Here is a 15,883-nt window from a genome sequence, read left to right as displayed (position 1 = left end):
CCAAAACTGTGCACTAACAAACACCCCCTCGTCTCGTGCAATTTGTCTTTAAGTTACTTGAACCTCTTTGTCTTCCAATCACGACAACTATGAATCCTAAACGCGTGACATACACGAACAACACGTTGGAATTGCATAGCTCGGTCATAGTCTTCCCGTCTTGCAAAAAGAATCTTGTTCTCATACAAAACGTCATTGTCGGTCTCTGATAGATTAACAAGCCACATAGGATCTATGACTCATATAAAGTTAGTCTTCAGCCCTTTGCCCAAAACAATGACCGCCTCGCCCGTTTTGTTGTCGTAGCACCACCGATTAAATGACAGATGAAGATCTTGCGGAAAGGTCTTCACCGGTACTCGCTTCATAGTCTTTGGCGGCTGTACTTTAAGTATGAGCTTTCTCCAACCAGTACGAGGATCAATCTCATTGATGTATTTCCTGGTTGGCACCTGCGGTTTAAAGAATTTAATCTCGTGGTTGACCTCAAAGAGCAGATGTTGGTGAAACCATCCTGCTAATCGATTTCCACCACGGTTAATGAATGGCTGATTGGTGAACGTCCGCACGTCCCACCTCGATAGTGAGAGAACGTTAGTAATATATTGAAAGTATTGAACGTTGTTCTCCCACTTAATAATGCATACCCTTAACTCTAAATTGTATAACCAAGATGCGATGTCACCTTTGACGGTTTGCACAGCTTTGAACGTAGTCTTCTGATTTGCTTTAGCGTGTACACTAACATCCAGCTTGTGTTCTTGATCAACATATCGATAAGCTTCAATAATATTCGAAGTCAGGGAGTTTTTGTGATTACTGAACCAACCCTCAGCGTTAGGATCCAACGAACTTGACCCACAAGCTGATACTTTAACCTTTTTCTTGGTTGTCTTCTCGAGATGATCTTCGGCACTTTGACGTGTTCTTCAGTAAATGATGGAACAACCTGATCAACATTTGACCGTGTATATACAGATTAGGATACTCCTCTGCCATCAAATCTTTGATCTCAATCTCCTCGTCATCATCAATAAACGACGTATTCCCACGTGAAATACTCGTATCAAGCAGGACTTCCCCGTCATTAACTACCACAACATCTTCCTCAGCCTCCAATAAGTCCAAATCTTCATCATTTAAACCCAACATCAAAGATATTTGATCATGAGTCCGGGCATGATCAACGAACTCACCCTCCTCGATCTCATCCGCCTAGCAGTACTCATCACCACACCCTTTTATAATCCATAAATAATATGGTGTTGGGTTTTATCGACTCAATAGGCTTGACATTAGTAGTATCTTGATAAACTTTTATCTGTCGATCATTGCCCTCACCACCACCAATACTACTAGTACCTGCAGTGGATGAGCCGTGAGCTTGTTTCAGCTCAATACCACTTGCACCAGCAGCATCAGGATCCTTATCAGAATAATCATTCTTCAGCTTCTTCAACGCTTCATCTTTACATGTCAACTGAAGAATGATATCCTCTTGTTCCTTTATTTTCTCCCTTTGAGACGTAAAAGTCTTACAGAGTTCTTTTGTCTCCTTCTGGCAGTAAGAGATATAACTCATCAGTCTTCATTTATTCATCAACATTCGGTCCTGTTGTTGACAATCAGCAGCCATTTGATTCTCGTATGAGTGAATCAAGCTAAGAAGCATGTCCATCTGCTGAGCTTGTGGTAAGACATGAAAGTTTGGCAGAGCAGGCTGCACCGGGCCTTGTGGACGAGTAACTCTCATAAATGATAAGGCCGAAGGTTGTGTCAGCATAATTGTAGTAGCAGGAGAAGCTACCGTTGATGTCACAGGAGGTGTAGGCATAGGAGATAGTATCGATTGAAAAATTGAGCCAAACATTGGACCTGATGATGCAGTCGTCGTAAGAGTAATTTTCAGGGTGCTAACAGTAAGCAACACCATTGGCCATCGTTGCACAAACGACCTAGGAACTTGTGGTCCTATCTCCACACCCGAACGGTGCCTAATTCAACGGTTGGGTGGTTGATCTTGAAACTTCTCCTTGCCCTTGCGTTTACGTTGAGCAACATATGAACTGGCTGCCTCAACTTTAGCTCGTCGTCCATCACCCCCATTTCCACCATCTCCACCCTCATCATTACCACCATCATCACCATCGTTCCCACATGTTCCCTTTTCACGTTCAGAATCCGAGTCATCATGGATCCAACAATCATTAGAAAGACATACATAATCGGGGTTTACCAAATGACCAATTAGACGTTTGGTCCTTGGACGATCCTTAGGCGACTGTTGCCTATAAGTCTTCATTCTCTTCATTGTATCAACTGTCATGTGTTCCAGCTTTAACAAATCATCCTTCAAAGTCTGATCGATTACAAGATCAGGAATCAGATCTTGTATAATTAGTTGTACGAATTGCGGATACATTAAGAACTTGTTGCGGCGTTTCTTAAAAAAACAATTCTCCTTCAAATGGTAGATGATGAGCTCGGAGAAATTGAACGGTTTGTTCAATATAAGCGTGAAAAATACGGATTGAAGCACTATCCGACATTCGTCAAAACCACATTTTCGTCCCCCAAGGAAATGTGTCACGATGTGTAGTAAGTACTTTTATGGAGCGCTCAAGTACGCCTTGTTGTATTGGGAACGCTCAAGGTCTCCAGTATGGAACAACCTCTGAAATAATCCCCGTATCATCGCCTTATCGAATTCATATGGAAGATTCATGTTATCAGCAAACCTCGGCACCCGACGACGTATCACACCATGAGTGATCGTGATAGTCGTCTTGTTGATCTCGGCAACGATGTGGTTCTCGGACTCAACATATTAGGCTGAATCCCAGAAAGGACAAATCACGCTAAAATGTATGGGTACATGAGCAGTTTTAGCGTAGTAGATCCGGGATCGGCGTAAAAATGCGATAATATCTCCAAACACATCCTGATCCGTAAATTTATTTTGTACGAATGCACAAATATTGTGCTTCTTGTCAAATGTGTTCATTGATTTCTTTCAGACACGAATGACCACCTATTCGTTGTCCATAACGAATAGGTACCAATAATTATCCAAATTTGACTTAATTCGTCAAAGTCAAAATTAATTAGAACTCAGACGGTCAACATGCATCCAAATTTCCAATAATCCATGAATAAGAATGAATCTATGAAAAACATGTATCATTAGACTTGTATCTACATCGCTACTTAACCCCAATCAAGCATTAATTCATAAAACAAGTTTTACAAATGCATTTGAGTGAAATAAATAGCCGGTAAATAATTTGAACAATTAACCTAGCAAACATCTATTAATTTTGACGAAAATCATTGCGCGAGCATCGTCTATACCTCAAGAATCGTTAACGATCAACAAAAACGTGTTTGGTTATGGTTGAGATTTCTGGAAAATTTTTGTAAGAGTATCGCTTGTTTTTTCAATTAATGACGTGAACGAATGAGTCGATTTGTTCACCTCGTGTTCATTATAAAGGACAAGATTGCACACAAACCAAGACACATGAATGAACTCATTCGTTAATTCAAACTTAGCGAATGGTTCATAATCGTTAACTCATTCGTTAAGAAAGGTAACGGATTAATCATAAGTTAAATTTCAAAACGAATCAACCAAGATTCGTTCTTCATTCTATATCATTATTAATGATGAATGAGGTCATACGTTATTAGTGTAGCAGAAGCGAATGATGATAACGAATAAGCTTATTTGTTATACAATTAAAGGATGAATGACTTTCATTCGTTATCAATGTAGATAGCGAATGGACTCTATTCGTTATGATTACTCATAGCGAATAGAAATTAAATAAACAATTAAAAATTGAAAATTTCTTTTTCAAATTTTAAAGACTTAAATAATGCATCGAAAACCCGTGTCCTGGTGAAATTTATCTTAAGATTCTTACCACTCGAAGAAAGATAAAATATCTTAACATGCTTTGCGTTCAAAACCCATAAGTTAAAAACACTTACTTTAAATCCGACTAACTTAAAACAATTAAATAAAAACGTGGGAAAATCTTTTTGGTATTTTCTTTTTCAAATTGTACCCTTTAGCTCGAAAATCGAAAATAAGCAGAAAGTAAACTAAAAATACATTTTTTTTGGATTTTTGAATATTTTTGAACTTAGAGCAAATAAAACAGGAACAAATATGAAAAGTAATCTATGAAAACAATAAATAGTTTTGTGAGTTGAGCAGATAATCATATTGACTAAATCACCCTTCCATCTCAATTTTAAATTGCGGCGTTATTATGATTAGCTTTAAGTCAGTCATTGATATTCTTGTCCACTTAAATCTTATAACAAACCTTCAAGTATTTTTGTGATATGATTTAATTTTCAATTAGGGCACAGGATATCAGAAATTATCAGCCCCCGATCTCAGTTAAGGCCTAGTTTGACTTTAACCATGTCACCCCAACTTGACTTAAACCATTATGCTACTGATCAAAATATGGATTTTATAGATTAGTAGGCAATCTAAGCTCATAATCCCCACTACAAGGTATACCCCCGTTATCAAGCAATATACCAAGCTTCCTATACTGTGAGTCTGTATGTATGAGTTCATATGTAGGCTTACAGACACTGTATCCCCTGGGGTCCGTTTCTTGCTGGTATTAAAGCGCGCGCAAGGGAGGAACAATTTATGATAGAAAGCGGATTTTGATCAAGTCAGTAATGAATTTGTACGATGAACTATGTGATCAAGTTTAATGGCTTTGGGTTTGCTATAAAAGAATTTGAAATATTCATGTTTATGAATACCCAGATAATAAGCCGCATAAAGACTCACAGTGTACAGAAACCGGATGCATCCCATCAATACAGGATTTGAGGCCATAAGACTATACATCGTTGAAGCGTTAACCATAAACAAGATGAATTTTATTTAGAATTTTTGTTTTTGGTGATTAAACAGACATAAGGCTTGAGTATGACAGGCTATTACATTTCTGCCTTCATTACCAAAACTTTTGGAAGAGACCAACACCCCCTTTCAATTTGGCAGTTCTTTATGTTTATATCACATATTTTACCTTAACACTTTGTTTAAGACCTATCAATGCACCAATGAAATTAAGCACACAGACTTTTAAACTTATTTTTTTCTGGATATGGGACTAGATGATCAATGTACTATCATTTTCTCTTTGCTTCAAATCTCATTTTTAGGAACATTTTTTTAATTTTTTTTTTTTTTTTTGAAATATTTGAATGTTTTTTGTTTTTCTCTATACAAACAGAAAATCACAATACATTTGTATTTTTCCCATTTTCTTCCCCCAAAAGAAAAATATTAAAATAACCAAAACAAAATAAACTTTACAAGCATAAATATGATTATCCGAGCTTAAGGATATCAGCAAGAGTTTTCAGTCCGTTTAAACCAAGCAAAAAATTAAAGTGAGTTTTATCAAAAGCTTTGGTAAACAGATCAGCTTTCTGAAAATCCGTGTGCAATTTTTCGAGATCAATTAATTTCTTTTCAAAACAATCATGGATAATATGATAACGAATTTTGATATGCTTCGTCTTAGAGTGGTGTACTGGGTTCTTCATGATACATATAGCAGCTGAGTTATCAATAAATATGGGAGTAGTAGGAAACTTCAAACTGTAATCCCGCAAGTGTTGCTGGATCTAAAGAACTTGTGAACAGCAAATCGAGGCTGCCACATAATCTGCTTCTGTTGTTGAAGTGTAGACCGTTGTCTGCTTCTTACACTGCCAGGAAACAAGTCGGCTTCCAAGAAATTGACAACCCGATGTAGTCTACTTGATATTGATCTTGCATCTTCTATAGTCCGAATCAGAAAACGGAGTGAGATCAAAGCTATCATCCTTGGTATACCATAACCTGGTGTCAGGATTACCCCTCAAACAGTGAAGTATACGTTTAACTGCCACCATATGATTCACTCGGGGACTCGAATGATACCTGGCACACAAACAAACAACAAACATGATATCAGGACAAGAAGCAGTTAGATACATTAAAGAACCTATCATTGATCGGCACAGGGTCAGATCTACGGTATCCTCTAATTCATCAGGTGACAAATTGTGACCCATAGGAAGAGGCGTCGAAGGGATTTTTTCTGCAGTTATCTTGAATCGGCTAGAGACATCATTCACACATTTCGTCTGATAAATAAAAATCTCAGCGTCAGACTGATGAACCTGCAACCCTAAGAAAAAATTCATCTCCCCCATCGAGCTCATTTGGAATTTCGTCTGCATTGACTTCTCAAAATCCTTACACAGCTTATCGTTCGTTAAACCAAATATGATGTCATCAACATATATCTGGACGAGAAGCAAATCTTCTCTGAAAATCTTGTAAAAGAGAATACAATCCACAGTCCCTTAATTGAAGCCAATATCCGTTAGATGGTCAGTAAGTGATCAACTATGATATGCACGCACCAAGTCTTCGTCAGGTTGATCAACTATGGGAGTAAACAAATTAGATAAACTCTCATAGTCAAACATCCAATCAGGACCTTTTCCAGCAGGAGGTGTTGTGTATCGTTGACAATCAACATGATACCATTCTTCAACACAATCCGAAGTGAAGTTAAAGACCCGTTTCTTAGGCGATGCATAGCCCAAAAAATAATCTTTAATAGCTTTTTCTTCGAATTTTCTCGCATCTCTTTTCAACATGGTACAAGGACACCCAAAAGGTTCCAAAAACTTTAAATTAGGTTTTCGATTTTTCAGAAGCTCATAACTTGTCTTTTGCAGCTTCTTCACAGTCAGAACACAATTAAGCTTGTAGCAAGCAGTGTTCACCTCCTCTTTCCAAAATTGGACAGGAAGCTTTGAATCTGCTAATATTGTTCTTGCCGCTTCAATCTAAGTTCGGTTTTTCCATTCAGCAACACCATTCTGTGGAGGTATATATGGAGCACTATATTCTCGATGGATTTCTTTTTTAATACAAAAAAATTCCAATATAGTATTCTTGTGTTCCGTACCATTATCACTCCGAATACGTCTCACCTTGTGTTTATACAGTGATTCGATCTTCGTGATTAAATTTTGAACAAGAATAGGTGTCTGATCTTTTTAACTCATATATAACACCTATATAGTACCAATCTTCAGCAATACTTTCACGATTCACAGGACCAAACAAATCCATATGAAGTCATACCAAAGGAGTGTCAATGGAATTAATTTACTTAAACGAGTGTGACTTTTTCTTCTGTTTGCCCTTTTTGCATGCAACACAGTGATCGGTCAACTTGAAGTGTTTCAGGGAAACACCATCCACCAAATCATTCTCCGTCAGATAGTTCATCTTTCTGACATGAATGTGTCCCATACGCCTATGCCACAGAATCGAGTCCTTCTCAGTTGCTTTAGAGACAAACACGTTTCAACATAATTTGATATCATTTGACCGAGGAGACCGTATAACAATCATGTCTTCTAGAATGACATATCCTGGTTTGAGTATTATGCTCTCCTTGTCAGTAAATACAGTGGTAAACTTTTTATCACAAATTTGAGACACACTAAAAAAATTGTGATCCACTTTATCACAATAATTTACTTTCTCAAATGTAATACCATCATTTGACACATCTCCTTCTTTTGTAATCATTCCGCCAGAATTACCTGCGAAAGCTACATAAGCCCCTTGAATATTCTTGACATTGGTTAGTAGGTTGACGTTTCCGGTAATATGACAAGAGCATCCACTATCCATAATTTAGTTTTCACTAGATATAGTCTAGGATAAACTCTGCACATAAAGGTAAAATGATTAGTTCAAAAAGGTAGCCCAGGCCTCAGTCTTGGGCACCACTTTAATTTCACTTGATGAATTAATTTTGATTGAATCCAAATGCGGTTTAGCTGCTTGTGAATAAATCACAGGCCTTTTTGACTTCTGTCTCAAGTATGCAGCTTGAACTACATTTGTGTTCACAATTTTACAAATCGGTGTCCTTTGGAACAAATTTGAGTTTTAGATTAACATTGTTTTCATCAACATGAATCACCTTGCGTTGATTCACATTTGAAAACATGATGTGAGTCTCATCATCACAAGACATAGGTCTTTTTAGAATTTCTTTAACCAAAGGAACTGGTTTGGATTGTTCCTTGATAAATGAATGAAGATTCTGTGATGTCTTCATTCCATAGTTTCTTACAACATGACCATGTTCGCCACATAAAATCATGTTCTCATATCAGCAAACGTACGTTGTGGTTTGACAAAAACTGGTGCAACAAAAGGTTGATGAGAAACTCCAGGAACATGCACTTTGTTCAAGTCATCAAATGTAACAGATTTCTTTTTCATATAAAAATCAAGGTTCCAGTTGTTCCCATTGAAGGTTTAGGGCAACGTATGTCGGTAGTGAAATATCGGGCTATCCTCAAATACCAGCTGATGGCACCCCTTTTCCCGGTTGATGACCCGTGTCCCGTATGTCGGAAGGCTTGTTTGGAATCTTTTGGGGAGCATGCAGTCCATTGCAAATAATTATCGGGCTTTAAATATCGACATGATCTAGTTCGAGATGTGCTTTACGACGTCCTTAAGCGGGCCGGGATCTCGGCAAAAAAGGAAGCCCCGGTGAACTTCTTGACCGACCCTTTAGATGGGAGATCAACCCTACGACCCGCTGACATTCTTGTTTTTGGATGGGAAGGAGGTAAGCATGCGTGCATTGATTTGACAGGTGTGTCCCCCCTCGTTGGGCTACGGGACCACGGTTTGTGGCTGGTCATGCGATAAACAAGGCTGAGGCGGGTAAAGTAGCTAAGCACGAGAAAGCTTGCTTTGAGAATCAGCACGTGTTCGTACCATTTGCTTTTGACACTTTCGGCGCTCTCGGCCCTGACGCGGTTCAGTTCCTTAAGCGGGTTCAGCTGGTAGTCAGCAGTAACTCCGCTCATGCTAAGGGGAACGTTGTGTTTAGTAGGGTAGGGTTTGCTATTCAGAAGGGGGTAGCGGCGTAGCTTGTTGCCCGTCTATCTGCCGTTAGTCTGTAATTGTCTATGTAATAGTCTCACTTATTTATGAAGTTTTGAATGTGAGTTGGCTAAAAAATAAAAAATTAACAAACTGAACTTTCTTAACAGATTTTGACAATTTTTTTGCTTTATCCAATGGATTTATTGTGTTTGATACTTTGGATTTAGCAAATGCATGCTCAAGATATTGTATCCTTGAAGTTTCATTATTAAAGACACTTTCAACCAATTCAGGCTTGATCAAATTAAGTGGAATGTCTTTATCAGTGAACACTTTGCTAAGACCTTTTAACTTAAACACTCGACCAGTGTTTTCATTAGAATGAGTTGGATTGATGAAACGCATCAAATCTGCATCAGAAATTTTGGTTTTTCTGTTCTTAGCCTTAACCTTAGATGTCTTAGTCTCTTTTATTTTAGATGTACTTGAACCATACACGGCTTTCTCAAATTCATGAGGTTCACATAAAATGTGATTCGAACGTGAAATATTCGACTCCTTGTGTACAATTTATGGTTCAACAACATCATCAATAATGACTTTCTCAACAAAGACTTTGTTACTTTGAATATGTGGTTTGTGAGTTGAAGATTTAACAAAAGATATTTCTTTGTCATTTTGTTTCGCTTTCTCCACATGAATGACATGTTCAATTACAACTTCTTCATTTCCCGCAAATGGTATTTGGGAATAGTCATCATGGAATAGTGGAGGAATCTCAACAAATCCTAAACCATTTTTAGAACCCTTTTGTTTACCAGATACTTCAATAATTTCATTCAACAAAAAGGTTGAATTTCTAAACTTGTCCGATTTGCTTTTCAACTCTAGAACCTCATTTTCAAGCTCAGTTATTTTAGTTCTTTTTTTGAGAATTTCTTGAAACTGTTTTTCATTAATGGTCATTTTTACTAAAAGTTATGCTTTCAGATCACGATTACTTACAGACAATCCCTCAATCTTATCCTTAGATTTCTTTTGTGACTCTAATCATTGTCTATATGTATCCTTGATCGAAGCAATTTATTTAAGTAGTGAATCATTTTGAGCATTAGTTAAATAAATTTTTGACTTAAATGTTTTACAATTAGAACAAGACACATTTTCTGATAATTTAACAGAAGCAAATGAAGAACTGACCTCGTCAATTTTTGCCATGCAAGCAAAGGTAGTCGGTTTCATGTTGCAAGAAACATCTGAATCTGATCCAGTTTCAACTTCACTTTCAAAAGTTAATCCCACTCCACTATAACAACCCATAAAATAAGCAAAATGAAAAGTGAAGAAGATTAAAGAATTAAATCTCATCCCACATTGGTGGAAGAAAGAAAATGGAATCCTTCCACCCTGGTATAAATAAGAATGTGATTTTTTTTCCACAACACTAGATTATAAAATTTGTAAGCTCTTTATAAGAAAGAGAGCTCATATTATAATATTCTTATAAGACAAATCACACCCAATGGTCTTAGCGGAGGGTGCGAAGCACCCAATGCGCACGGGCACGGGCTCGGCCGAATTGAGGTAAAGTGAAAGGTTAAAAATGTTCTTTTATAAGGAAAATATTTTCCAGAATATTAAGAAACGAAAGTTAACTGCCTAAAGGGCAAATAATTTCACCATTTACGCATTTTCAGAATCAAAACGAAATTGTCAAAATTTGAGAAAAAGAAAATCGTCAAAACTCCGAATACACACCTATGATAAGTCAAATAAGGCTTGACGTTACGATGTTGAGAAACTACATATAGCTAAATTGCATGCGAAACAAACCTTCGTTTATATCTATAACAGCCCATAGAATAAGCAAAAGAAAAGGTGAAGAAAATAGAAGAAGTAAATCTCATCCCACATTAGTGGAGGAAAGAAAATGGAATCCTTTCACCTTAGTAAAATAAAAAAATGAGTTATTGTCCCGCATCGCTAGATTATAAAACTTGTAAGCTCTTTATAAGAAAAAGAGCTCATATTATAATATTCTTATAAGATAGATCACACCCAATGGTCTTAGCGGAGAGTGCGTAGCACCCGACACGCACGCGCACAAGCGAAGTGCGATGGGCACAATGTGGCGCTTTGATGGCGCACTTTTCACTTGATTAGTTTCATCGCGATACGCGATGACGTGTAAGTTAGACAAAAACTTTTTCAGCAATCGCGGTACGAGACGAAAATTTAAGTAACTCATCGCGATACGCAACATGGAGGTTACGCAGATGAGACACGTTGCCTTCCACGTGGCCTCACTAGGGTTGACATGGAAAAGCTATGGGTCTCGTCGCGATACGCTATGACCTTATTATTGGTCCATCGCGATACATGACCATGAATTCAATTATAAAAGGGGGCAAAAATCATCCTTCAATTCGTGTTCAAAAATCTCATTCTCTCACTCTCAGTTTTTTTGTTTTATTAAAATATTGGTATAATACCCCCGAGTAGTCGTAATGATACCCTTTTTCCGGTCAATAGAAACTTTTATACACGAATCCTGCTGATCAAATAGTTTTAAACATGTTTCATGTGACTTGTTAGAGACAAAGGAATGATGCATGCGTGCTTCCACCTAAAATAAGTGGTTTGTCACCAGAATAAAGAACCGTATTTTGTAAATTAGGGTTTATCCCTACTTACAATAATTATGTTTGTATAAAAATGGTTTTATTTCTAGTTTTATAACTCTGAAATGAAAATAGGTTTTATTTCTAGTTTATGAAATAAGAATTGCTGCAAATTTATTCTAATAAGCACCGATGCCATCACTCAACGTTCACGGCTCCTGTCTCGAGGTATAGGGGTCAGGGATTGTGACAATGTCCATATTTTATAAGATATCTAATTATAAATGGATCAAAAGCTATGTCTCTATATTAAGTTATTCATTCGCTCGCTAGTTCTCCTGCAGTTTAAAAGCGAGATCGTTAAATCTTAGACTAACTATGTATCATAAGACTATGTGTTATGTAGGGGTTAGTTAATCAAAAAGTAATGTCAAATAGACAGTTGGACATTAACTAATCAACCTTAAAAAAACAAAGGGAGGGGTTAGGTAATCAAGAAATTAAAAAAATAAAATAAAAATAAAAAAGTCATTGAAATGGAGTTGGAACCCACCTTTTTTAGCCCTATTGGGCATTAACCTGGTTAGCTAAAGAATTAGTAGGAAGGCGGCACCATAGTGGGTTGTTATGGGCTAACACTAAGGTGGATGGGGAAAGACGGCCTCGTACGTTCGTACGTTCACAACACTTGTTCTAAACTCATGGTGGAATTAGGCGTATGTTAAACCGTGGGTGTTTGCCCCTACTCTGACGCAAATGCAATTATGGTAATAAAGATGTTTTTAACTTTTAGGACAACATTTTAACAACATACTAAATTAGGCTAGGGTAGTGGGGCGCATACTACATGGCAGCCGCGCACACCACTACCCCCATTTGCGTGGAAAGGGGCAGACGGCCGGGGCGAGCCGGTCCACGGGGCTCAAAAGAGCCGTTGGGCATGGGGTGGATCAAAAACTTGGAGGTGGATCAATGAAGCCCCACTACACCCTCTGGGGATTGATCATGTGTCACTTCAACACCTACGTGTCGTAAATATATTGGATCATTTGTGATGTATCAAGCTCCACTACCGTTAGCCTAAGTTAAAACTTAATTTTGATTTTCTTATGGTGGGTTCATACTTCAATTGTTATATATAAATAAATCCGGAATAACCGAACCAAATAGTCTATGTTTCTTTCGCTTTTAATTGTTCAAACCCTCAGGGAAATTTACTAGCAAATGAGTTTTGTTTCTTTCCTTAAACGTGATTAAATTTACCCAAGTTTTTAAACATGTGGTTAATCAAATTAGCTTTGTTATCTTGTTCCCTTATGGTCAGGAAAACCAAACTGTGGCGTTAAGGAGACCGTTTAGTTGCCAACACGATATTATTTTTATAGAAGGCTATTCTATTCTATTAACTTTGTTCATATAAAACGTTTAGTTTTATGGTATCCTAAATTCCTAATCACATCTATATCTAATTTTACTTAATGTGTTTTTAGGATACTGAAACAGTTTTCAAGGTACAGAAAGAGGACATCTTGTCTTTTATAATTTATTGAATTGAGCCTGTTTTATAATTATTTTTTGAAGGGTAGGATAAATACCTTATGATCATGGTCATGTATATATTATTTAATGTATTGTACGAACATCTTCTAACTTGTTATATGATTGCTAACTAATTCATTTAACAAGTGGATTGGTTTTATATACATGACCATAATGTTGACTTCAAGGCAACCACTACAAAATGTTGGGCTGTTGAGTCAACAATGGTTTGGTAGAATATATCGTCTTCTGTAATATAGAAAGTTGGAATCCACAATTAAATAATTAGTTTATTAAGTCACACATTAAGCAACCCACTAGATGGATTGGTTCGAAGTTATTCTTGAAAACAATTTTATAAGTACATTTATATTTAACATATGTAAAGAGACTTTTAACTATGAAGAAAGGTTAATAAACTTTTATACGAAAAAAAAAAATAAACTGGCTTTTCATTTATTATTATTATTATTATTATTATTATATTTGCCCTTTATTTTATATAGAGGTCATAGAAGAAACTATTAAGTGTTATTTTATTACATGCGTTGTGTTTAGTTTGACAACTTTATTATCGTTTTTGAATATATTGTATAAGATTACTTTACTTTTCTAAAACTTATCATTTTAATATTTTTTCTAAACTCGTCTTTTTATGTTTGTTAAGTCGGGTAAGTTGGCAATTTTTTTTTATTATTTTGTTGTTTCTTATTTCTTTTAATTCTTTCCACCTTTATAATTTCATTTTCAATCAAAACTATATATGTTCATCTATCCATAACTAACGACCCCCTCCTCCTTCCTTCTTTTCCTCCGGCGCCACCCTCCAACACCAACCGACCACAAGCACCTACCATCACGCCATAGATTATGAAGAACAAAAGAAGAACACAACGGTGGTTTACTAGGATATTAATTTTATCCATCAAATAACTATTTTAATAAACTTTGTTTATTCACACATCCTTATCCATTCAAACACCTACTATACGAAGCCAATAAAACATGTACTGCTTATATGGAGTACGCATGATAATATGAAAAAAAGGTGATGGGACACAATCAAATGACATCCATTTTAATATAATCTCCAAAAATTCGTTTGATTACAACGGGCAAATAAATAAAAAACAATATTTTCAATATAAAAAAAGTAAGCCTGTAGAATCTGAGTCTAAAATAAGCAACAATAATAAAATATATATATATGATCCCACTAATATGATACGTAGTGACGTACAACAAATGATTTAAAAAATAAACTTAAAACATTTTTAATTACACCAACAAAAAATAATAAAACAAAGAAAGACGAGACGAACAAGTTTACGACTTAGATTCGAGTTTCCCACTACGATATGCTTTTTGGCAAACCGAGCATGGTTTCTGCGACTTGAAGCAAAGCTTTGACCATGCCGGGCAACTCTTCAAACAATTGTCCCCTAAGCTGCCGGAAATAATAAATGTTTTCCGGGAAAAAAAGTCTTTCGGAGGCAACCCGATAAACAAGTTCCCGTCAAGAAACAATCTGGGTAACTTGGTGTATTCCCACGGGATTCTTCCTTTTAAATTATTATAACTCAGTGTGAAAGAGGCCAGCATGGGGTACGCCGAGAATGTCGCCGGAAGGTAGCCGGAAAGCTTATTGAAGCCGAGGTTTACCGCGACGAGGCTGCTGTTAACCGGCTTTAATATCTGGAAGCGGGTAAAACTGTTGTTGGATAGATTGATTTGTTGGAGGGAGGGTGTCAGGAAGAACCATCCGGGGATTGTTCCGGTGAGTGAGTTCTGGCTCACCTCGATTACTTCCAACTGACTGGACTCGGTAAATGATTGTTTCTGGAGGTCCCCGGATAGCGAGTTCGCTTTGAGTGCGACTTGGATTAGGTTTTTTGGGAGCACGGGGATGGGGCCGGTGACTTGGTTGAAGCTCAAGTCGAGCCGAGTCAACTCGGTGAGTGAGGCTAACGTTTTGGGAAGTGATCCGGATAACGCGTTATGGGAAATGTCCAAGGTTTGTATCTTTCTAAGATTCGTGATCGCCGGCGGGATCACGCCGGAAAATGAGTTGCCGGCGAGGATGAGTGTCTGGAGATTGGGGAGGGAGAAGAGCGAGTTGGGAATCTGGCCGTGGAATCGGTTGTCGGAGAGGTCGATGGTGATGAGTTGAGTGAGTTGGGAAATGATTGGCGGGAGAGTGCCGGAGTAACCGGCCGGGTCAAGGGTAAGTTGGGTGACTCGTTTGCCGGAGCAAGATAATCCACAAAGGAAGTGAGTGACATGAGGTGGTGAGCAAGGGTCCGAGGTGAAGTCCCATGAGTGTAAGCATGTGTAAGAGGGGATTGTGGCCGGGTTAATGGACGATTTAATCGCTTTTAGCGCGGTGATATCGGATGAGATGGTGGCGATAGCGGTGGTGGTGGTGGAGAGTATGAGGAGTATGATGATGGTGGTGTACATGGTGGTGGATGTGTGTGTATGTTTGAGACTTTGAGAGGGGGCTATTATTGGAGTGTTTTTGGGACACCAAGAAAGCATTATACAAACGGGAATATTATGTAAGGCATGCTTTGTTTGATTTGTTGGTAGGTAAAATGTCCTTTTACCCGCTTTCTAGTTTCGTGTTGGAAGTTGGTAGTCTAATGATTTAGGAAGTCAACATAATAATATGTAAAGTATAGCAACACCAAATCAAATCATAATTTACAAATAAATATAAGTCTTGAAATTTATACCCATAAGATTATGAAATTCAAAG

The 15,883-nt window shown here is 37.3% G+C and overlaps 1 protein-coding gene across 1 annotated transcript; it reads right to left on the bottom strand.

Annotated features, from left to right (window-relative positions):
- Nucleotides 1-14,451: 14,451 nt before the first annotated feature.
- Nucleotides 14,452-15,585, bottom strand: LOC143561404 (uncharacterized). The gene has a single exon (XM_077049501.1). The coding sequence runs from the start codon at nucleotides 15,583-15,585 to the stop codon at nucleotides 14,452-14,454; it is 1,134 nt and encodes a 377-aa protein (XP_076905616.1).
- Nucleotides 15,586-15,883: the final 298 nt, after the last annotated feature.

This window comes from Bidens hawaiensis, unplaced genomic scaffold (assembly GCF_021521415.1).
Source record: "Bidens hawaiensis isolate Kalapana, Puna unplaced genomic scaffold, B.hawaiensis_p1.1 tig00001145_1, whole genome shotgun sequence".
Classification (NCBI taxonomy): domain Eukaryota; kingdom Viridiplantae; phylum Streptophyta; class Magnoliopsida; order Asterales; family Asteraceae; genus Bidens; species Bidens hawaiensis.
Note: the sequence above shows the minus strand (reverse complement) of the source record. Positions and strands in the feature narration are given on the sequence as shown.

What these genes read in the sequence shown, in the direction of transcription:
- LOC143561404 (XM_077049501.1), bottom strand. Translation starts at nt 15,585, where the DNA reads ATGTACACCACCATCATCATACTCCTCATACTCTCCACCACCACCACC.